Raw genomic sequence first — 23,263 nt, forward strand, 5'->3', positions numbered from 1 at the left:
CAGTAAATATTGTAAGTGTATCGTGGTACAAATTTACTCACACTACACTCACATAGTTTTTATTTTGCGTTTATTTTTTTATTTTGTAATAGATCTGATCTTTCTTATAAAGTCCTATACTCCAGGCAGTGGGGAGGGGAAAGGGTTTATTTTAGTCTAATGCATTAAGCTTGGTCTGATGCAATAATAAAAACCATTATATTCGGTAACTGTTCAGTCTCTTTCAGTAAAATATCCAGTTTCTTCAGTGTCTTCGTGTTCCTCCTTTTTTTGGCCAAGCTGGTATGGAATGTGATTTTCTAGTGAGGGTAGGGTGCAATTGGTGGTGGATAGGAGGAGGCCTCATCTTTGAGTGTCCTGTGGGTCCTCCTGGTGTCTGTGGCAGATCTGTTAGCCTGGGCTCTTCCCTGAGGCACAAAATATTCAACATCTGTGACCCACATCTGGCAACTGGATCCTCTCCCTGGCGTTCGTCTGAATTTCTCCTGGTGATTTCTCCTTCACTGACTTGGCCTCACCCTTGTTATACTATAGAAAACTTGGAACCTATGTCCCAGACTGCTGGCTCAGGCGCTTGTCTAAAAATATCTGCTATAGGGTCCTTCCCTTGGTGCCGTGGTGGGCTCCATGGCAGGCCACAAGTACTCTACTCCGTCATTATTACTCTTCTCACAGGCCCGTGGGATCTTAGGGACCCATTCTCACCACTAGGCAACCGGGAGCAGCCTGGGAAGCTGGCCCTTCCTTGCCCTGCTGCCTGAACTTACTCTCCCACTAAGTGTTCCCAGCTGTGGTTTTCCTCGTGATGCTGTGGGACAGCCTGCTAGGTGGTCTCCTACAGAGCCCCACATGGAATCACAAAAAGCCCACCTACCTTCAGAGTAGCTCTGGCCTATCACATTTTTCCCCCCAGGCAGGGAAACCACATGTCTCATTTCTTTGATCTCTGTTGTCCCTGCCAATGAAAACCCTGGTTAAGAATTGTAACTGGTATCCTATCCAGTTCTCATTCATACTAACGTACACACAGGTGCCCAGGATTGCTCAGGATAATGGAATGGGATTCAGGAGTTTCCCAACCAGGAGAAACCGAGAACAATTTGGAAGAACGCCAGGCATTGCTTGGCTTTCATCATTCCTCCCTTCCTTCCACATGCTCTTATTGAGGACACAAAAAAATAAGTGAGAGTTATTTGAAAGTTGGTAAGAGAGTAGATCTTAAAAGTTCTCATCACAAGGATGAGGGATGTTAACAAGACTTACTGTGGTCATTTTGCAATATATACAAATCTCAAATCATTGTTGCTCACCTGAAACTAATGTCAATTATCCCTCAAAAAAAGTGAAACCTTTCACATAGTTCCTTGTCAATAGTAGAACTCAGTTACTTTTTAAGATATTAAGGGGTCGGGGTAAAAACACGTATCTCTACAAATGGGTGCTGGAGAATGGGAGCTCCTTATGACTTTTGAACTGAATACAATCATTTTTATGTGGTCGTGTTTTCCTAGAAGATTCTGTAGGATATGAATTATTCATAAGGTTCCTTGTGATGACGACCTCCAGGAATATCTTCCTTACCAGTTTATATATTTTTTTGTCTACAGTCGCCAAAAATGGTCTTGTCAAAGTCCCGCCAGTTTCTTTGAGATCTTTCACTTCTATTCTGGTGTTTGTAGAATGTGCCAGTTTTTTCCCCTTCAGTTTGCTCATTGTTTCCCTCTGTAGACTAACTTGATAGAGGCCTTAGAGAGCTGCATCAAGGAGGAGAGGAATTGCTGGGGCACCTGGCTGGCTCAGTCAGAGGAGCGGGCAACTCTTGACCTCAGAGTCATGAGTTTGAGCCCCACGTTGGGCATAGAGATTACTTTTAAAAAATTAATAAAAAACAAATTAAAAAGAAAAGAAGGAGGGTGCCTAGGTGGCTCAGTTGGTTAAGCATCTGCCTTCAGCTCAGGTCATGATCCCAGGGTCCTGGGACTGAGTCCCGTGTCAGGCTCCCTGCTCAGTGGGGAGCCTGCTTCTCCCTCTGCCCCTCCTCCCGCTCGCTAGCTCAGTCTCTCTCTCAAATAAATAAATAAAATCTTAAAAAAAAAAAGGAAAGGAATTGCTAATTAAGTCTAATCACTACAAGTCTATATACAACACATGAGTGAACATCTCCTTGATAGTTTGGGGGAAGCAAAGGAGGGAAACAGTTGCTTACATATTTGGAAGTCCTTTTGCACACATAAACCTATGTCATCTCGAAGGCTACTTTGTGCTACTATAATTAGGAATGAGAACTTGGGAAGATGTGGGAGAAAATTGTTGTTCTCCAAGGACGGTATTTTCTTGCTCTGTCCCTTCTCCCCACCTCCCCCTGTGCCTCCGGTGTATTATGAGGGAAAAGGCTTGTTTTCTTCTTGGATAATTTTGATAATTAGGTCTTTCAAAACAGCAGAATAGGGCTTCTTTTAGGATCTGATTTTAGAGCACCAAGTTGTAACTTGTTATTTAGAAGGGGTTTTAAGCTGCTGTTCCGAGGGAGAGAGCTGGAAAAACAGCTTTCACCTCAACACTTCTGGAATCCCTTCACTTCTGCCCTCAGCTGTTACTGTTAACGGAACTGGTCGAGAGGTCTGTTCTCACCCCAGGGCTCCCTTTTCTTGCACAGGATCCCAGGAGGGTGAGGCAAGTTCTGAGGGTGAATTAGGCATTTGGGTCCATGTTAGAACCGTTCTATTTTGGGAGACAGAGGTTCCCTGGATTCTCTCAGACATGTTTTGGTGTACACTTAAATCTTCAGAGTAACTTCAGTTTACGCATGACCCACAGGAAATTCCTGGGCTGGGGATAATTTTGGAATTTGGATGGATCCTCTCTGTAACCTCCAGTCCAACTCAGAAGAGTGAGGCCAAGAGATGTTCCAGGCCAAGACTAATATCAGGAAAATCCTAAGAGAAACTTAGAGGAAGAATAAACAAGGAGATAAATGACAGTTTATCCCTGAAAACGTTCCTTTTCACTTGTGAGGGTGAGTTTTTTTTCATTCTCCCAGAGCACACCAAGACCATTGCAGAAAGGACTGTCCTTAAATTTCAGAATTTGGCAAAAGTTCCCTTTGACTTTGGGAATTTGGGGATAGGGTGCTGCATTGAGAAAGGCTGTCTCTGTCGACACTGTTTGTGTTCTGGTTCTAACACTTAATAACATCGGTGGGTTAATCACTCTCGCTGGGCCTCAGCTTTCGTGTCTACAGGCCGAACACGATAATACCTCATGGGGTGAGGGAGAGGAGGGCTGGCAGACGCGCAAAAACAATACTGTGTACTCTTGCATAAAACATTCCCAGCTAATGCGTCTACACAGGTATTATCCGATACGGGTGATTTACTGATTACCTGGTTTTTTGCCTGAGATTCCACAGCTGGTCTTTCACATGGGAGGCACATTTTGAAGACACAACCTGTTTCTTCTTTTGTTCTACATGTAAAAATGATGGTGGTTAGGAATCTAGAAAACCCAGAGTTGAAATTAAATACCACCTGTATTCCATCACCTGGAAGGTAGCAGCTAACATCTCAGTTTATCTGTCCTGTCTTTCTCTGTTATCTTGTGTGTCGTGTGGCTAAACAAAACGAGATCATGTATTTACTGTTGTATGAACGTTTTCTCAGCCAGACTCACAACTGTCCTATTCTGGCCGCAAATCTCCAGAGGCGGAGAGCATGGGCCCAGGAAGTAAATCGACACAAGTAGGCGCAAGTCACAGCGCAGCACAATAATGAAACTTCCTGATGGGAGAATACCAGACATTGCTCAGATGCCGTTTTCTCTAGTTCAAACGGGATACTCAGTAAGCTCGATTATTAAAATAAATGCTTTGAACTGGCTAGCAGAGTGCTTTCGTAGGGAAGCCACCGACGAAGTTAAGGGAACTTGGGGAAGTTACTTAAATAGCACCACAGTTTCCTGCTCTGCAAAATGGAAGTACTAAATAGTACTGCCTCAGGAGATTGTTCTGAGGATCAAGTGAGCCAATAAATGGAAATCATGTAGTGCCTGGTTCAGAGTAAGCACTGTATCGCCGTTGGCTCTAACAGTGGTGTTACCTCGTATAATGAATGACCTGATAGGGAACAGGTGTTAGATGCTGACTCTCTTGCAGTACCTAGAATTTTTTTTCTCTCCATTTTTTTTTTTTTTTTTTTCCTGATCTTCCAGTACCTTTACCTTGCAAATCTGCCTGGTTGTCTCATTATTCTGTTAGTGAAAGAGTGATCCCTTGGTTTTTCGAAATAAGGAGATGAAAGAGGCATTCTTGGGCTCCTTCTGCCCCGGGGCATGTTGGGTGGTGTCGCACAGAAGTGACGGGCACCTGCGTTGTTCCGCACAACGGAAGAAGCTGTTTTTAGCTCAGACCCCAACCGGGAAGTTACTTATCCTACCAGGAGGAACAAAATGAAACTTCTGTCTCCGGAGTGCGGTAGATCACATAGGACTACACGGGAGGCAACAGGCAGGAAGAGCTCAGAGGACAGCCTGCTGGCTGTTTAGAGACCTGTCAGGGGACCTCCTGGGGAAGTGGTCTACAAGGACTATGCTTAAGGATATTTTTAAGAGTCACAGATGGAGGCTGAGGAACCTGGGCAGGGCCCAGCAAGTAGCATGGTGGCTGGTAGTCAGTAGTCACACCGCACATGTTGGAAAAGAGAATGAATGAATGGATGAATGAGAAATAAGAAGAACGCAAAACACAGAAATGTGTTGCAAAAGAAAGCAATATTTCCTTTACAACCAGGAGTAGAGCAAGAACAGTTGGGCAACGCACAAGAACACTTCCAGAATCTGAGGAAATTTGTCAGACCAGAAGGGAATAGTCTCAGTTGTACCCTGTACAAGGTTTCTGTTCTTGATGAGAAAGTATTCACTCCTTCAGGTAGTATTTACTGAGAATCTTTTATGCACCTGACATGGCTCTAGGCCCTGGGGATATAGTGGACAAAGTATTCAAACTCGCTGTTCTGATGGAGTTTACATTTTAGTAGAAGGTAACAATATACAGTAAAGACATATGATGCTAGGTGATGATCTATGGCATAAGGGGAAATAAAGCAGGTCTTGGAGGTGAGGTGCTATTTTATATACCTAATGGCCTGGGAGAGGCTGTTTGATAAGATAATATTTGAGTAGAGAACTGAAGAAAGTGAGGAAGCAAAGCATCAGGATGTCCAGGGGAAGAACAATCCTGGTAGAGAGAACGTAAGTGCAAATGGCCTGAGGCATAGAATGGCAAGACCAGTGAGGCTGGAGTAGAGTATTTGGCAGGCTTCAGAGAGGTTGGGTGAGGGTGGAGGTGGGGCAGGTTATGTAAGTATGACATTGTGATTTATAATAAGAAATACATATTTGGTCTTTCTCCTGTTTCTGGTATAGGCTTCCCTAAAACTCTTGGAAGGTCCTGTGTAATGAGTATGATAAAGGTGTCTCTTGTTATATTAATGAGGTGACTTTTGGACCTCAGAATTGGGGGCTGGTTGCCAGGGGAACTGGCCATGTGAATAGAGAGTTGGAACTTTCAGTCTTACCCACCCTCGCTTCTGGGGAGGGGAGAGGGGCTAAAGTTTGAGTTCAATCACCAATGGCTGAAGATTTAATCAATCGTGTGTATATAATGAAACCAAGAGGACAGGTTTCAGAGAGCTTTTGGATGAGGAACAGGAGGAGGTATAAGGAAAGCATTGTACTCTGAGAGAGCATGGAAGCACCTCATACCTTGTCCTATGGATCTCTTCCATCTAGCTGTTCCGAGTTATATCCTCTAAAAATAAATCAGTAATTTAATCGGTAAAATGTTATTCTGAATCTCTGAACCTGTCAAGCAAATGAATCTAACCTAAGGAGAGGGGGTCATGGCAATTGGTCTCTACCAATTTATAGCCAACTGGTCAGAAATATAGGTAACGACCTGGACTTGTGACTGGCATCTGAACGTGGGGGTGGGTAGTCTTGTAGGATTAAACCCTTAATCTGTGGAATCTGATGTTATCTCTGGGTAGAAAGTGCCAGAATTGAGTTGAATTGTAGGACACCCAGCTGGTGTCAGAATTGCTTGGATGTGTGGGGAAACACCTTCTTAAAACACACACTACCCATGTTAAAAGTGCGGCCCAGAACCATTTTAGTAAAACACTGTAGGTTGTGGTAAAGTTTGGCTTTTACCCAAAATGAGAGGGGCAGCCACTGGAGAATTTTGCAAAGGCAAGACGTGATTTGATTTTCTTTGTAACACGATTGCCTTGTATATGTTGTGGAGAATGGGTTGTCAAGGGCAGAGAAGCGACAGCAAGGAGAATAGTCAGGGGACAGTGGTCTTCCCGTAGTCTGAGCAGGAGATGGTGGTGGCTTGCCCTGGCGTGGCAGTGGGTGGAGGTGTAAGAAAAGGTCAGATTGTGGATTCGTTTGGTTGTGAAAGAGAACAGTCAAGGTCAGTCCAGGGAGAGACAGTTGCTGTTGACGGGGAGGAGCTTCTGCAGAAGGGAGAAAATCAGGAGTTGTGTTTTGCTTTCGTGGCTGCTGGACAACTCTGTGGAGATGTTAAGGAGATGGTTGTGATTCAGGGGGGAGGTCTGGGTTGGATATGAAACTCTGGGACTGTGGGAGTCATCATCATACAATGGTGTATGACACCGGGCTGTTAGACATCCAGGGAATGTGGGGAGAGGGAGGGAGAGAGAAAGAGGGACATTTGAGGATTGATCCCGGGGCACCGCAACCTGTATTAAAATTGAGAGGATGACAGAGACTGAGAAGGAAAGGCCAGATAGAGAGAGAGAGGTGTCCTGGAGGCAAAGGGGAAAAGGGAGCCATCTCAGTATCAAATGCTGCCCTAGGTCACATACGGTTACTGGGGAGAACTGACCCCTAGGTTGTGATGGGCACAGTTTCCATGGAGCGCCAGGAACTGAACTCTAAAATATTCTCGACCCATCTTGTGGTGGTTAGTCATTCTCCATAAATCCTTCTGTATTCATAGCCTTGCTAGGCTTAAAGCACAGTTGAATGAATGAATGAAAGAAACAAACAAAGCTGCCCTGCCATTGTAAAGAGATAGGTGGACTGAGAGGCCCTCCCCTGCTTTTGGCAGGCGCGAGCTTGGCACCCAGAGCGGGCCAAACCAGGTCAGCAGCAGGTTTGCAAAAGGCTGTCCTAGCCGGGTTGGTTTATGTCTGGATGTGGGTCTCTTACATAACCAGGCAAATAGACCACATTTTCCTTAAGCTGCAAGGCCCTTAGCTTCAGGAGGGAGGGTTGGATTTCACCGGAACTCAGGTTGCAGAGGCCCTAGGCTGAGCGGTGCTATTAACTGTTTCCTGCCCATTTGGGGGTAGTTGTGAATGTTGGAAAAAAGGGAGGTACTTGCAGCTGCTTTTCCCTCTCCCCCTCACTAGTTCTCCTTCTTTCTGTGGGTGAAATACATTTACTCTCAGTTGTCTCTCCTGTCACCTGACTGAAGCATCTAGTGTAGCAAAGAAGCGCCGATGCAGATTTTTGCTTCAGGGAGTCCTTGTAGAGTTCCTTAGATCGCATTACAGAGCAATGAGCATAATGGGAGAGAGGAGATCTGGGGATCCCCTGGAGCTGCTGTTTATCCTCTAGGCACTCACTCTGCAGTGAGAACCTGGCCCGAGGCCGCTTGATCATGTTGGAACATCCTCAATTCTCAAATCTTCCCTTTGTTCTTGGGAAACACTGTCTCTGATTGTCTGACTTTATTCTTTGTTGGTTCTGTTATAATCCCTCCCATTTCGTGAGATCTCATCCTTGAGTTGCTGGAGGTAAATTTTATGGGCAGTTTGACTTTGTTTTTCGGTTACCATTTCCAGGATGGACTTTATAAAATGTCCTAATGTGAGCTAGGTCTGAAATAAGAGAGTTACATTTTAAAAGCTCTTTGTGTAGCACATGAATGTTTTATGCATTCCACTTTCCTGGGGTTGGTTTGAAACATGTAAAGTTCTAACCAGGGTAGAAACCATTTGATAAAAGCTAGACAAAACTAGACAACCTCATTTACTAGTATGATAATAGCAAGTGTGTTATAGGGCTTACTTTGTGTCACATGATGTCCAAGCACTTAAAATATTAAATCGCTTAATCCTTGGGATAATCCTATGAGATATGTTATCATCCCTATTTTATGGATCAGGAAATGGAGGTGTAGAGAGGTTAAGTAACTTGCCCAAGGTCACACAGCGAATAGCTGGTGAAGTAGGGCTAGGCATTCAAGCAGCCCAGGGCCCTAGCTCTTAATGACTACAATGCATTGTTCTTCACTGATGTAAAAATTTCAGCCATTTGGATGGCAGTTGAGTTTTGGTTCCTTTTATACTGCCTTTGAAATGTGGGTCTACCACATATTAAAAATAAATGTTATCAACAGAACTGTAAAGTTAGCTTTTTGCTAGGGAAAACTGTCTTTTTTTTTTTCTTAAAGATTTTATTTATTTATTTGAGACAGAGAGAATGAGAGACAGAGAGCATGAGAGGGAGGAGGATCAGAGGGAGAAGCAGACTCCCTGCCGAGCAGGGAGCCCGATGCGGGACTCGATCCAGGGACTCCAGGATCATGACCTGAGCCGAAGGCAGTCGCTTAACCAACTGAGCCACCCAGGTGCCCAGGGAGAACTGTCTTAAAAACAGCATAATTTAAGACAAAGAGCTGATTTTCTTATTGCGTGTTATCTGTATATGCTTATTGAGAAAGGACCTGAAGGATTCTTTTTTTTTTTTGGCAATTATTTTTCACTTAACTGCTACTAAAATGGAAGTAATGAAATATATCTTAAATCTTGATAAGATTAGTTGTTTTTTTTTTAAAGAAGCCATTGTAGCTTTTTTGAATTTTTTTTCTTTTTCTTTGAATGATGGAGACAAAGATAAATTAGCCAATTTAATATATGTATCTGGTGATTATTTGAAAGTAATTTTGAAGACTTATTTTCTTCCTGTAATAAATCTCATTCCGCTGGTTGGAAGCCCATTAACTACAATGACTAGTGTTGAAGTTAATAAAGGAGTGAAGGTCTTAGAAGGCTGTCATCTTCTGGTTTGTTCATCTGTGTTCACTTGCAGATCTGATTACCCTTTGGTATCCTTTGGCAAGAGGAGGCTATGAATGCTCTAGAGTTCTACTGAAAAAGTCTTTTGGACCAATCTTATAAATTGTTGCTCTGAGTGACCCAGAAAATCTTACGTGGTAGATTATGGATGAGAGATCTAGAGAGGAGACAGAGATTTTTCCATTGTCACCACTGTCTTGTGATTTTGTACAGTAATGTCTCAGTGGAGTCATTACCTAAGTGACAGGATGATGACATGGTCTAGGCAATTTTCCCAAAGTGTAGGGTAAATTCTTTTGGGCACTGTCGATCTTAAAGCTGGTATCCCGACCTAATGCTCGTTGACATTGAATCACACAGAAGGCAGGTATTTCCTTTTCTTTTTATTCTTGATCTTTCTGCTGATTCAAGGAGAAAGTTCATTTTGCAACCCCCTGCATCTTTAACATCCTCCAGTCTTTCTGAATCTCCTTTCGTGACAGTGAACAAGACACCCTTGTAGACTCTCAGCTTTGATTGGCAACTATATTCAGTCAGAAGGTGGTTTCATTGGTTTAGTCTGTATAATTCTCTTCCAGTTTTGACAGGGAATACTGACTTTCTGTTTATAGTAAGGATAAAGTATTTCTTTTAAAATTCATTTTATTTAAAGAAAAAAGGGTGGGTCAATCTAAAAACAAGTATTAGAGAATATAATGCAGGTAATAAGTAGATATGGCAAAATTGTAAATTTGGAAGAGGAATGATAAAATCTTGGGAAATATTGATCTAATATCTGCTGTAATAACAGAAATCTGGTCTCTTGTTTGAAACTATTGGGACTAGATTTGTTTTGGAATTTAGAATTTTCAGATCTTTTTGGGATAGTGCTTATAATATGATATGACTGGCAATGCCATCATCCAGTGTGGTAGTATTTCTACAGCAAAATGTATGAATATTCACACCAGGTGAGGTAAATAAAAACTAGACATGGCCTCATGTGGTTCATGTCAAATTTTGCACCAAATATGTTTATGAACCAAATTTATGAAGAAAAGTTTAGATTTTCAGAGCTTTCTAGATTTCAGAATTGGAGATAAGGGATTAGGGACCCATCTTTGTTAACAAATTATATCATTTTCTAAAACACTGATCAAATTACACAGAAAATAAATTAAACCCCAGCTTGGCCAAAGTTACCAATTGTGATGGCAGAAATGCCAGGTGTGTTATAGTGTGTAAACTTAAAACATCATAGAGCAGTTTGGGTGCCTGGGTGGCTCAGTCGATTAAGCATCTGCCTTCTGCTCAGGTCATGATCCCAGGGTCTTGGGATCTAGCCGCACATCAGGCTCCCTGCTCAGCAGGGCATCTGCTTCTTTCTCTCCCTCTGCCCTTCCCCCCTGCTTGTGCGCACTCTCTTTCTCTCTCTTTCGCTCATGCTCTCTCTTAAATACATAAAATCTTAAAAAAAAAAACAACAAACCATTGTGGAGCACTTAAACTAGATTAATTATGCTTCAGAGGGCCATGTTGAGTTATTCATGACTGTTTTTCAAACATTCTATAAAATGACATTTAAGCACGTATTTTCTTCAGAACATGTTGAAAGCATTTTGTCAGGTTCTTGATTTATAATCTTTGGAACGTGCTTTTACTTTGTGTAATTACAATGAAAATGTATAGTAATTGATCATAAAGGTCATACTTTTGAAGTATTTGTGGACTTTGTCATAGTGCTAGCTATATAAATTGATAAAAGAAGACATTATGGATAAAAGAAAATAGTTTCCATTTACACTGTATATTTACTTGAGAAGCTCAATGAAATCTCATTTTGGTGTTCTGTGGTCAGCAGGTAGGTTAAGATACAGAATCTGAAACTGATGCCATTTGGTTCATACAATTGCTATATTTTTGTAACTTTTATAATGTCTTCCAGCAGAAGTACATCAGCCCAATAGTTACTAATCTTTTTTCATTTTCTGATTCACTCCCATGGGCTTACCTGGCTTTTATGCTATGACATAGATTGGAGGGGTGGTGAGATTAGGGCTATTTCTGATAGAACAGAGGCAACACTATTCCTTTTGTGTCCCCTTGAGAATATATATGTCAGGGAGGATGATATCTGCTACAAGCACACCTTTGAATCCACCCTACTAAAGTCATTTACAGATGCTGATAATTTACTATTACTATAACACTAAGATAGTATTAATAATACTGATAGTAACACCATATTCTTAGTATCAGTAACCTCACATTGAACATGCTTGAGATAACTGTTAATAACAAAATGTAGTAACACTGAAAATTAATATTTATTGAGCTCTTGCTAAATGCTGGCATGTATTTAGTGCTTTCCATGTTTGAACTCATTTAACTCTCATACCCCACGACAGGGAAAGCATCATGAAAATCTGCTTTTATAGATGAGGAAACTCTGTAAAGGTATTGAGCCAAAGTCTCAGGAAATGAGGCATTCTGGCTTCACTGTGTTTTACTGCCTCCAACTTCCTGTTCCCTACAAATACAGTAGCACCTCAACTCTTTGGAACTCAACTTTGAGCAACCTCATCTATTTGTAACAAAGCCGAGAACATAGAAACAAACAAAAACATTTCGATAATTAAAAAAGAAGCAACATTCTCTGTAAGAGTATGCATATTCATTCAGAACTCCTAGACTGTGTCCTGTCTTTGGTCCGTTAATAAAGGGTATGGAGCCTGAACACTGCAGTGGCCCTGAGGCTTGTAGTACAATCACAAATGCTTCCAAGTTATTGATAAAGTAGAATGAACTCTAGTTTTATCTATTAGAAATGGAAAGCAGAAATCTAATGATTTTTGGGTGCCTGGGGGGCTCAATTGGTTAAGCATCTGCCTTCGGCTCAGGACGTGATCCCAGAATTCTGGGATCGAGCCCTGCATTGGACTCCTTGCTCAGTGGGGAGTCTGCTTCTCCCTCTCCCTCTGCCCTTCCCTCCTGCTTGTGCTCGCTCTCTCTCTCGCATGCTGTCTCTCAATTAAAAAAAAAAAAAAAGAAATCTAATGATTTTATAAAAAATCTCTTATGATTGGAAAAATAGTGCTTGAAATGGGCACACACTATCTATAACTATTCTTTAGGTTTTAGATAACTGAGAAGGTTTGGATGTAGAACAGAAAATACATGCACATAGATGTTAATATGTGAACACATTTAAAAAATGCAGCCTGCATTTTTTTTAACTGTTCGATTAAGAAGGTAAAGTTTGGGGCGCCTGGGTGGCTCAGTGGGTTAAGCGTCTGCCTTCAGCTCAGGTCATGTTCTCAGGGTCCTGGGATGGAGCCCCACGTTGGTCTCCCTGCTCAATGGGGAGTCTGCTTCTCCCTCTCCCTCTGCCCCTGCCCCCTGCTTATTCTTTCTTTCTCTTGCTCTGTCTCTCTCTCTCTCAAATAACAAATGAAATCTAAAAAAAAAAGAAGGTAAAGTTTGACTGTAAAATAAATTCCATCTACTTTTTTTCTGTCCTGTTGTCATTTTCCCTCTAGATCACTCTTTTGATGTCTTCAAAAAATCCAAGCATTCCCCAACATTCTTTGCTGCAGGCCGACTCTCTGGTGTGCTGAATGGCGGTGATGAAGTTTATGCTAACTGTATGGTGATAGATCAGGTAAGGCGTGACGGGTGTTACAAGAGGGATCTTGCTCTCTTTCCAAAACCTGAGTAAATGAGAATTATAGTCATCATTGTGTTGCTCTGAAAATTTCAGCCTAAGTGTGGCCCTGGTGATGCTCCATTGGAGCCTCATCATATGAGCACTTAACTTAGGTTTTCCTTTCATGCACAGCACTCGTTACCCCACCTAGAAGAACTGTAGGGAGGGGTCTTGAGACAATGTCAAGTGAGAAGAGTATGTGAGCTCTTGCATGGAGTCAAAATAGGAAGTGACAATTGGGAAGCTAGTATCTTCTCTACAGCTTTTCAACAAAACAAAACAAAACAAAACACACTGTGTACATGACCTGATTAAGTAATATTTGTATTCAAATTCAGCAAACAGTTATGAGCAAGAGCTTGATGCCAGCCCCATGTAATGCTGTCATATAAATTACTTCTTTAATCCTTGTAACACACCTATTAACATATACTAAGATTATAGAGCTTTAATATTAAAAGAGAATGATGTTAAAAAAAAAAAAAAAGAGAGAATGTTGTTATACTACAGGGAAGTTGGAACCCTTTAGAATGCCCCACCCAGTCTCTGACAGAGGTTTGTGAGTTAGATCTCACAGAGGCTTGTGGTTTGCATGTGCGTCGATATATGGATTTATCCTTTATTTTCTCTAGCTCAGCGATTCTCAAATTTTAATATTTATAAAAATTAAAACATAGTTTTAGATCTGAAGATTTTTATGCTCTGCATACGATTTTATGGATGATTTTAGAGATTTTCAAGGGTAATTTTGACAAAACATAATTTTTTGCCTTCTCCACAGACTTCCAAACCTAACCCCCATAGAAGATGCACCATATATATGCTTACTGAGCAATAAAGAAATTTACCCTTTTTGTTGTTGTTATTACGCATATATTGTACCCTGTTACTTAGAGATGTTTTCTGTGATATAAACTTCTCTGTCTAGTAGATCTCAATTTCACCCTTTGAGTCAAATATCTTGGTTTTTTCCTTTTCTTTTCCAAACATTGTTACATCAAATGCATAGTATAAAAGGTATGGATTGGGCTGATATTCGGGATGACAGAGGGACCAGTCAGAATGGACATCAGCTGTAAATACCTGGTATAGTTTTTTTGGCATGCTGAATGTCAGCCCTACTTAGAGAAATCTAGGATGAAGCAGAGGTTAGGACAAATAGGGAGTTTTGGGGACATTCTTTGGAGATACAGGGCAATTGGGTCTGGTGTGCTCTAGCCACATTCTGATTCTAATGGTTGCTGTATTTTCTTAACATTTAAGTGAAGTACTTGTATCCTTATCTCTTTGCTCTAAACCTCAGTGAATACTGCAAATATTTCACTTACCTCAAGTAGCTAAAACTGTACATGCTTCAGTATTACATGGGGGAATACTGTGCTCTAAGATACATTAAACTTGCAAAACTTCCCAAACCAAAGATGAGGTTAGAATATAATTTCTGTTTCGGAATATCTTGAGGTAAGTATTGCTTTAATAACTTGAAACATGCATTTCAAGAGAACTCAAACAGCCTAAATGATAAACTGAAATGTAGCAGAGGATTGCTGAATTTGTGCAATGAAAACAGAAATAAAACTAAAAGTATGGATACAAATAATGAAGTTCACTCTGTCTGTGTAGCATAGTTGTAGTATTCTTTTACTGTTTCTATGTCCATTTGAATAACAAGGATGATATGAGTCCAAATTCTGCATATTTAAAACAATTGCTATCAGTATCTGAGAAGACTCTTGTCTCATTTCCTTCTTCTGCCTCAACCTGGCACAGAACTGTAAAAAAATTGGTACGTTGTTTGTGATGCTGTTTCCAGTGAATTCTCAGTTATCAACCTACCTAATGAGGAAATATACGTGGTAGAAACTACTTTGAAAATTACTCTGTCATATAAACTACTTTGAAAAAAATTCATTTTATTTGGACATCATTTCAAGCCTATATAATTCAGTACAAAGAATACATATATGTTCTTTATAAAAATTCCCCCAATGTTAATATTTTATCATATTTTAGCTTAACTATACTCTGAATAGTATGTTTTTGTACATGCAAATGATGAAACTAAGTATATAATATTAACCATTTCAGGCAAATTGAAAATTTGGTGCCTTTTTATCCCTCAGTCTTTCATGGTGTATATTTCCTAAAAAGCTTGGTCATCCTCTTACTAAGCATCTATAGTTACCAAAATCAGGAAATCATCATTAGTATAGTAGTAACTGTCTGCAGACCTTACTCGATTTTAGCCAATCATCCCAATATTCTTTGTAGCAAAAGAAAATTTAGTTGTCCTATCTCTTGAGTCTCTTATAATTTGCAAGAGTTCCTTAGTATTTGTCTTTTATGGAGTCAATAGTTTTGAAGAATACAGACCAGGATTTTGTTTGTTTTTGTTAGAATGTGCTTCAATTTTGGTTTGTTTGATAATTCCTCATGATTGGATTCAGGCTATGTCTGGTAAGCAGGATTATTACAGAAGTGATGTTGTGTCCTTCTCACTGCATTGTATCAGGAGGCACAGGAAAATAATTTGTCCCATTACTTATCTTTGATTTACCAAGTTTGTTTTCAGTAAAATTACTATCTTCTTTTTAAAGTATTAAGTGTCTTGCAGGAAGAGGGTTTGAGTGTCTATACATCTCCTGTTACTCAGCTGACTCTCATCCACTGGTTTGGGCATTCCTTGATTGTTTTTGTCATAGTAAATTATTATGATGATGAAGATTTAGGACTCTACATTTTCCCCTTTTGCTTCTTTCTCCCTTTGCTACCCTGTCACCAGACTGTCATCCTTTTTCTTGTTACTGTCTTCTCCCTCAGAAGTGATGCCTTTGATGACTGCCACCTCAGATCACCGATGTTTTTAATCCTCTTCCTTAAATAAAGGACTGTTTTTCATAGGTGTAGGCTGCACTTTCTCTTTCCAGTGCCGATTTTAGGTTGGTCTTAGACCCTCCATTAGCTCCCTCTTTTCTCTGCTGTGCAGAATTTTCCAGACCACTTATATTCTGCACATAGGCTTATGGCAGCAGTATAACAGGTTGCTTGCTAGATTTGGTGTTAATTTTATTATTTACAGATAATTTGAAGTTTGGGGCATTTTGTGTTTTCTAGTTAAGTCCATTCATCTTAGGCAGTTTTATTCTTATTCTAGTTTGTAGTTTGTTTTGTTTTTTTTGAGAGTCAGATTTATGTGACCACCACTACCTTAGTTATCCAGATTCCAATAAACTACTTTCTAAATAAACCTGCCTACTCTTTAGTTTTTGCTCAAGTATTTAAAATATATCCCCTTTTGAATCAGTGGCTCACAAAATCTTAAAAGCATAGTCCATTTTTGGTTTCATAGTAAAGAACAACTTTATAAAGCACTCAGTTGGTCTTCTTCCTTTCGTGAATGGTGGGATAGCAGCCAAGTGAACAAAAACATCATGAAAGAATTCTCTGCTTACATAAAACAAAACAAGAACAAACAGAACAAGGTAAAAAAGGTGGAAGCTTGTTCAATTGGGAAAATTTTATTCTCAGTTCAGCCAATCTCTCCTGCTTTTGCTCAGCAAATATTTTTCTTTCAACTACCAGGTTGGTGATTTGGATATTAATTACATTAATATAGAAGGAATCACTACAAACACCTGCCCTGAATCCATGGGTTCTACTCTGGGGCCTCAGAACTGCAAGCATATCATTGCTGCCGAAACCAGCCATGGAAAATACCCACTAAGTGAGAACAAGGAAGTGACCTCAAATACTGAAGCTCAGCAGTCCTTCCCATCACCATCTAGTTCATATGCTTCCAATTTTAATCTTTCCTTTGGTCATCATGGATTTGAAAAGGAACAAAGTCATCTGAAGAAAAGAAGGTAAGGTGCTATATTCTAGAGGAGAAGTGTAGAAGATCAAAGAACCTTGTAGCTGGACTTGTGAAATTGTATTTTATTATATCTTATTGTCCCCACCACTTTTATCTCTACATCAAAATATTGCCCCCTTTCAGATTCCTACATTCCTTGACTTGAAAGTAAGATATAATAGAGGAAAACCACAATGAAATAACATTGTACACTTGCTAGGTAGGCAAATATTTTAAAGTTACCATATTTTGGTGCAAATGTATACAATGGAAACACTTATATACAGTTGATAGGAGTGAAAATTGTGTAATAACCTTGGAAAATAATTTGGCATTATCTAATAAAGATGTTCTGTCTCCTCCAGAAAATGTAGGAATGAGGACAAAGGACTTATGATCCAAGAAAGCCCCATTTTGGCCCTGGGATGGCAGTGGGACTCTTCCTTCAGTGGGTGTCAGGCTCGGAGCATGTAACATGATTGATAATGAACTCAAAGTGAAATGTACTGTGAAGAGGCTGAGGGGCTGAGAGGCTGGGAACTTCTCATGAAGGAGAAATTTGGGGGCACACAATAAAAACTGAGGTTAACACAGGGGCCTAAACCCTAAATTTTCTAAGGTTTAAAACATTTTGGTGAAAGTAAAATATGCACAATACATAACCATATGTTACTGAAACTTTGATGTTTTGAGAAGCTACAAGGGGAATATAAGCAAAGCAACATTTATTTTAAACTGCATAACAACAAGAAGAAAATGAGATGATAGAACAATTTATTTCATTCTAAAACTTTTATTTTGAAAACCTTTTTTGTTTTACCAACATTCATAGTAAGAAATGCTTATCACACCATGACACCCCACCACATAAATATACAAAAAATTTAAATAAATGTTTTATGAAATAACATGTGGAATGAATTCTTATATTTTCTATTCTATACTATTTTAAAAGAAAAATTTGGTCACAACTTACAATGGATTTCATGTTTCACTAATGGGATCTTGAAAAATGGTATTGTAAAACAAGAACCAAGAGGTAATCCTGAAGAATATGGTTTATGATACCAAATATCTTAGCTTACTAACTTAGGAAAAATTGTAGCCCATTTAAATAGGTAGAAAAAGAAATGTTTTAGGGGTGCCTGGCTGGCTTAGTTGGTAGAGCATGTGACTCTTGATCTGAGGTTTGTGAGTTCAAGCCCAACCTTGGGTGTAGAGATTATTTAAAAATAAAATCTTTTTTTTTTTTTTAAAGAAATGTCTTAATGTATAGTGTGCAAAGTAAAATAATCCCTGATACTTCTAGCATGTACTCACAGTGATGGAGAAATGCTGTATATAACTGGAAAGACTTTTGTTTAGTTAGAATATGATGGCAGGCAGCCAACCATTTGAACTAATATTTATTTGTATTAACAAAGTTAAAAGACACATCACAAGATCACAAGCTGAAAGACAACTACAGAGGCACAAGGCATCAGCGGACCTTTAACAACCACCCCCCCCCACACACACCACCACCCCTAAGGGCTCTGTCTACTCTCAGACTATCGTTGAATTAAGAAAACTACATAGCACCTTAGTATATCTCTAATTACATTGCTGTAACATTCAGAGCACCAGCATTTGCCAGAAGGTGTTTCTTCACACTAAGCTTTGGTTTTTTATGAGAAATAATTTTATGGACTTCAACATTCATGTGTTGAATTAGAGTGTGAGGTCCACCTCTAGTTTGTTCTCTGCTCAATGCCAAGGTAAAGTCCTTCAATGGGTTCTGAAAGGAGAAGGACCCTACTCTGGAAATCCTCAGTGATGCCAGTTGTAGCCTTCACTTCTGAGTTTGCTGGTGCCCCAGAGAGTAACCTAAGTGTTGGGATTAGAGACATGTGTAGTATAGTCTCTTTGGCAAGTGTCATAATTTATTACATGGATATTCAGCGGGCACTAAGTAGCTTATGGATTTTTAAGAAAAATAACCACAGTGGATTAATTCAGAGTTTCACTTTCTGCATCATATTTCATAATCAAGATGGTTTCATTGTGGTGTTATTAAAATTTTAACTCCAGAACTGCAACAATGGAATAAAAATACATTTAAAAATGCATCCAGTATTCACATGCCTGTGGACGCTCTTGGCCTTAGAATTTGAGTGGCTTAAAATGTAAATGTTATGGAATGAGCCAGGAATGTGGAAGGTCACATTCTTTCCTTTTAATTTCCTGGTTATTAAAGTTAAATTAGGAAAGAACAGCAGTCGTTGAGCAGAAGTACTACCTGTTTCTGAGGTGGATTGCTCAGCTAAAATCTCTAAAAATGATAATCTAACATGACACATTTGGGAGCCCACTTGACTCATGTTGACTCAGGTCTTGCCATCAACTCGGATGTGAGGTCTTTGCAGTCTGTCCTTGAACATGTCTCACTGCCCGAGCTTTCTAGTCCCCCGCTGCATAGTTTCACTTGCCATCCCCCAGAGGCCTCCCAAACAACCATGGGGTTCTGTTTCTTGTGCAGTTTTAATATTCGAAGGGTAACTACTTAGGGCCTGTAATAATTACATTTACAAAACAAATAGGATAGTACTAACTTACACCAGGTTTTGTTTCTTAGAGTACTCGCAATGGCTTCTGCTAGGTGGAAATGTTCGTTTGGGGAAACATAACATTTTATTTAAAAAGGAGGAGATTTGGATGGGGGAGGATAAAAATGGAAAATCTCTTGGAAATTTTGTTAGAAACGTTTTAAATGAGTATCTGTTGCATCTTCTGCCAAGGAGAGAATTTGAATGGAGAGAAATAGAAACCAGCAAGTCCGTGGTCAGTCTGTTGGCTTACATGATTATTTTAATTCCTCTGTGCTTTAGTTCTAGCCTCGATGCCCTGGATGCCGACAGTGAAGGGGAAGGACATTCCGAGCAGTCACACATTTGCTACACTCCAGTGTCTCAGAGTTCCTCAAGAACTGGGATTCCTAGTGGGGATGAATTGGACTCTCTTGAGACCACCACTGAACCAGATTTTAGTATCTCCAGGACAGAGTCCCTTTCTTTATCAAGTAACCTGCAGTTGAAGGTATTCTTATTGTATTAATTTGGTTTATTGTAAACTTGGAAGCTATGTTATCTAAACATCCACCTCTATCCAAAGGGCAAATTATGTTTCATTCACATGTGTGAACTTTTTTTTTTTTTTTTGAGAAACTCATGAGCTGTCTGATTGTCTTTTTAATCTCTCCCACTCTGTTTAATTTATATAGTCCTTAAAATGGTGGGTTTATGTTTCGTTAATTTACCATCAGTACATATAATCTTTCACATACTTGGAAAATTTTGCTGTTTTATATAATGATTTCTGCCAGCATCCCTTCAGCAAAGGGAGAAATCTTGTTTGCTCACATACATTTTTACTTGGCTCAGATGATGAGGTAAATAACATTACAGGCAAAGGTGATATTTGTTGAGCATTTCTGGCTACACGAACTAATGTGGGACACCATAAACTTTGTCAGTTTTTCCACAGGAGAGGACTTTTCTCTCATATACGTTTTCACGTTAGAGTTTTGTTATGGTTGTTTTTTGTTTGTTTGGCTTTTTGTTTTTGTTTTTTTAAATAATGAACTCTTCCAACCTTGAAGACAAAGCCTTTTTGTGTTTGCACGTGTGTTTTCTTCTTTTTCGATTTCTATCGTCCACTTGTTTTCTTTTTAAATTGAGTTTACTACTGTAAAACAATGTGTGCTGTGCCCAGATTTCTCTTACTGTGAATCTCTGATGGTTATGATGATGCTTTGTTTTTGTGGTGTACTTTGCGGTATTCAAAACATGAGTTCGACATACACGAAACTTACAATTTTCTCTTAGCTAGCTGGGACATAAGTATACTTTTAATTTTTGGGTAAATGAGGTTTTGGAGAGATGAGGTGTCTCGTCCAGGTTGCTCCCAATTGGTGATAGATTCAGTACTCAATCCAGGCCTTCTTTTTTTTTTTTTTTTTTTTTTTAAATATTTTATTTATTTATTTGACAGAGACAGAGACAGCGAGAGCAGGAACACAAGCAGGGGGAAGGGGAGAGGGAGAAGCAGGCCTCCCGCAGAGCAGGGAGCCCGATGCGGGGCTCCATCTCAGGACCCTGGGATCATGACCTGAGCCGAAGGCAGTCGCTTAACCAACTGAGCCACCCAGGCGCCCTCAATCCAGGCCTTCTGACTTTCTGACTGCAGTTCCTGAATCCTTCCCCTCAGCTCTGAGGCCTGGAGAGCAGTCATGATCTTTTGAACCTAAATGTCATGTGATATTTCTGGATGATAAGAAATGGGTATGGTTGTTAATGTAGATACTTCTTTGCATTTTGAATGGAATTGTGAAAAAGTTCTTATTACTTGGAAGGAAAAGTAATTCAGTCTTTGTGAATCAGTTCATGCTGTTCACTTTCAGGAAGACTCCGTCCTATAAAATGTATCTTGCCTTGCCTCTGTAATTGCCCTGTGTTAACTTTTTGCCAAAGAATTCTGGCTAATTTTCAAAGTTCCATGGTTATGAAAAATAATTACTATACATAACTTACATGCAGAGGGTGACATTTGGCTCTGGCCCTCTGTGACTAGTCACTGTTAGGGGTATAGGGCAGCTCAAGCTGTCTGATGTCTAGAACCAGTGGGCCCTCCCTAAGAAGACATTCAGGAGCCAAGGCCCAAGGCCCTTTGTGACGGGGGCAGGCTTCTGTTTCAGCTTTCCTCCAGGCTTGTTAACTAAACCAGTGGACTTAGGGAAACTTTATGTTTTCACTTAGGGAGAATAGAAGCTACCAGTGCTTGTGAAGGATAGTTGCTAATGGCTTAATTTTAGTAACAAATTTTGCATGACTTTATTTTATCTCTGAGTGATATCTTAAAAACAGATGAGTGGGATCAATCAAAAGGCCACTAGGACCCTATTGGATGAGAGTCAGGTACGATAAATGGCTTTATTGGTGTTCTGTTGCATATTCATTTAAATTTTCCGGAACATGTAAGATAACCATGTTTTAATTATCTTGCCATCTTACATTGTCACATATGTTGCAAATATAATGACAGAAACAGTATGTAATTGTGAAAACGGTAACAAAAATATAGGTCACTTAAAAAAATTAAAGTACATAAATCAGTGAAATTCAGATACCATCTCAGGAAGTGCTATATGGAAAGCTTTTTGAAAGGTGGGCACAGACTGGGAGGAATTGTACGTTGACCTGATGCATTCTTCCTGAGAGGCTGCAGCTAACATTATAAATTTAAATAGCTGTCTGGGTGTTAAAAAAAAACTCTTGTAAGTGGCAATTCTTCTAACTTCTAATAATTATGAAATAAAAAGGTATCAATTAATATGGAATTTTGCTTGGATACTACAGTGTAAAATACCAAAAAACAAAAACAAAACACCCCTGATAACAGAGGTGAAAAAAAGTGGCTAATTGTTGAATATGCAGAGAAAAAATCATTTGACATAATTTTTCACTTTCAACCAACTTGATTAGAATATCATAATTGCATTTTAAAGTATATATGGGGCAGGAAGCTCAAGTTTACTAATGTGTTGAAAAGACAATAAAATTTTAAAAGTTGTGATAGGCGAAGAAAAAAAATGAGATTACATCAGTAAGATTCACATTGACTTTTTACGGAGATGCTATTTCAATAACATTTGTGGTGAACATATGCTTTCAAATCCGCTGTAGAATTTTTTTTAAAAACTTTGGTATGATTTCTTTTAGGAATCCTTGCTTTCTGGAGTCCGCTCACGTTCTTACTCCTGCTCATCACCCAAAATTTCTTTAGGAAAAACTCGGTTGGTGCGTGATTTTACAGTGTGCCATTCTAGTGAAGGTAAGCATTCTTTACCATTTGGTCTTGAGAGCATTCTATTCCAGGGCAGATTTTCAGTTAGCAAAAGTATATAAAATATACAAAAGTAGCAGGCAATTTTCAATTCCATTTTCATAATTGATTTTTCTAGGCTTAGCAAAATCCTTTTCTCATTGGATATTAGTCAAGATATAGATTTCATTTTGATGAAAATACACATAGGTACACCCTTCTCTGTTGCTTTATTTTTTGAACGAAGTGTTTTCCTCAAGGACAATGGAAATGAGAATTTATTCTAGGTTCATTATTATGAGAGCTTTAGAGGATTTTCAGGAAATCATAAAAAATTACTTTGCCCTATGTGTAAATTGCTGAAATCTAACTAAAACAAAGCGCAGCAAAATAGATTTGTTCCCTTTCTGTATTTAGCAAGGGACTTGAGAGAGTGGTAGTAAAAGAAAAGAGTTGAAACATCAGTAAATATATCTCAGCATTCTTTGGGGCAATGTAAACAATCAGAACTAAAACTTTGATACAATAGAAGTTTAATTTATACATCTTTAGAAAGTGTGCACATCATAAGCCTACAGCTTGACAGATTTTCAAAACTGAATTCAGATTAATAAACAGAATAATTATGGGCAACTCAGAGCTGCCCTTATATCTCCTTTCAGCCACAATTCCAATTTTTGACTTTATTTTGAAACAAAGATATTTCTGTACATAATATATTTTATAGTAATTATATTTAAAGGCATATTTGGTAGTATTCAT

The 23,263-nt window shown here is 39.3% G+C and overlaps 1 protein-coding gene across 13 annotated transcripts in view; it reads left to right on the forward strand.

The window, feature by feature from the left end:
* The window catches only part of ARHGEF28 (Rho guanine nucleotide exchange factor 28), a 314,565-nt gene that overhangs the window by 202,734 nt on the left and 88,568 nt on the right, over positions 1-23,263 (forward strand). For all 13 annotated transcript variants that reach the window (XR_010413099.1, XM_045896431.3, XM_064596234.1 and 10 more), the window contains 4 exons: positions 12,623-12,744; positions 16,372-16,652; positions 19,510-19,717; positions 22,399-22,510. Coding sequence is in view for 12 of the 13 variants with exons in the window: in XM_045896431.3 (XP_045752387.2) it covers positions 12,623-12,744; positions 16,372-16,652; positions 19,510-19,717; positions 22,399-22,510 (723 nt within the window). In the remaining variant the exon portion in view is untranslated. The remainder of the gene's footprint in view (positions 1-12,622; positions 12,745-16,371; positions 16,653-19,509; positions 19,718-22,398; positions 22,511-23,263) is intronic.

The sequence above is a fragment of the Mirounga angustirostris genome, unplaced genomic scaffold (genome assembly GCF_029215605.1).
Source record: "Mirounga angustirostris isolate CCGP_5_RB_7025 unplaced genomic scaffold, mMirAng1.0.hap1 SCAF_7, whole genome shotgun sequence".
NCBI lineage: Eukaryota > Metazoa > Chordata > Mammalia > Carnivora > Phocidae > Mirounga > Mirounga angustirostris.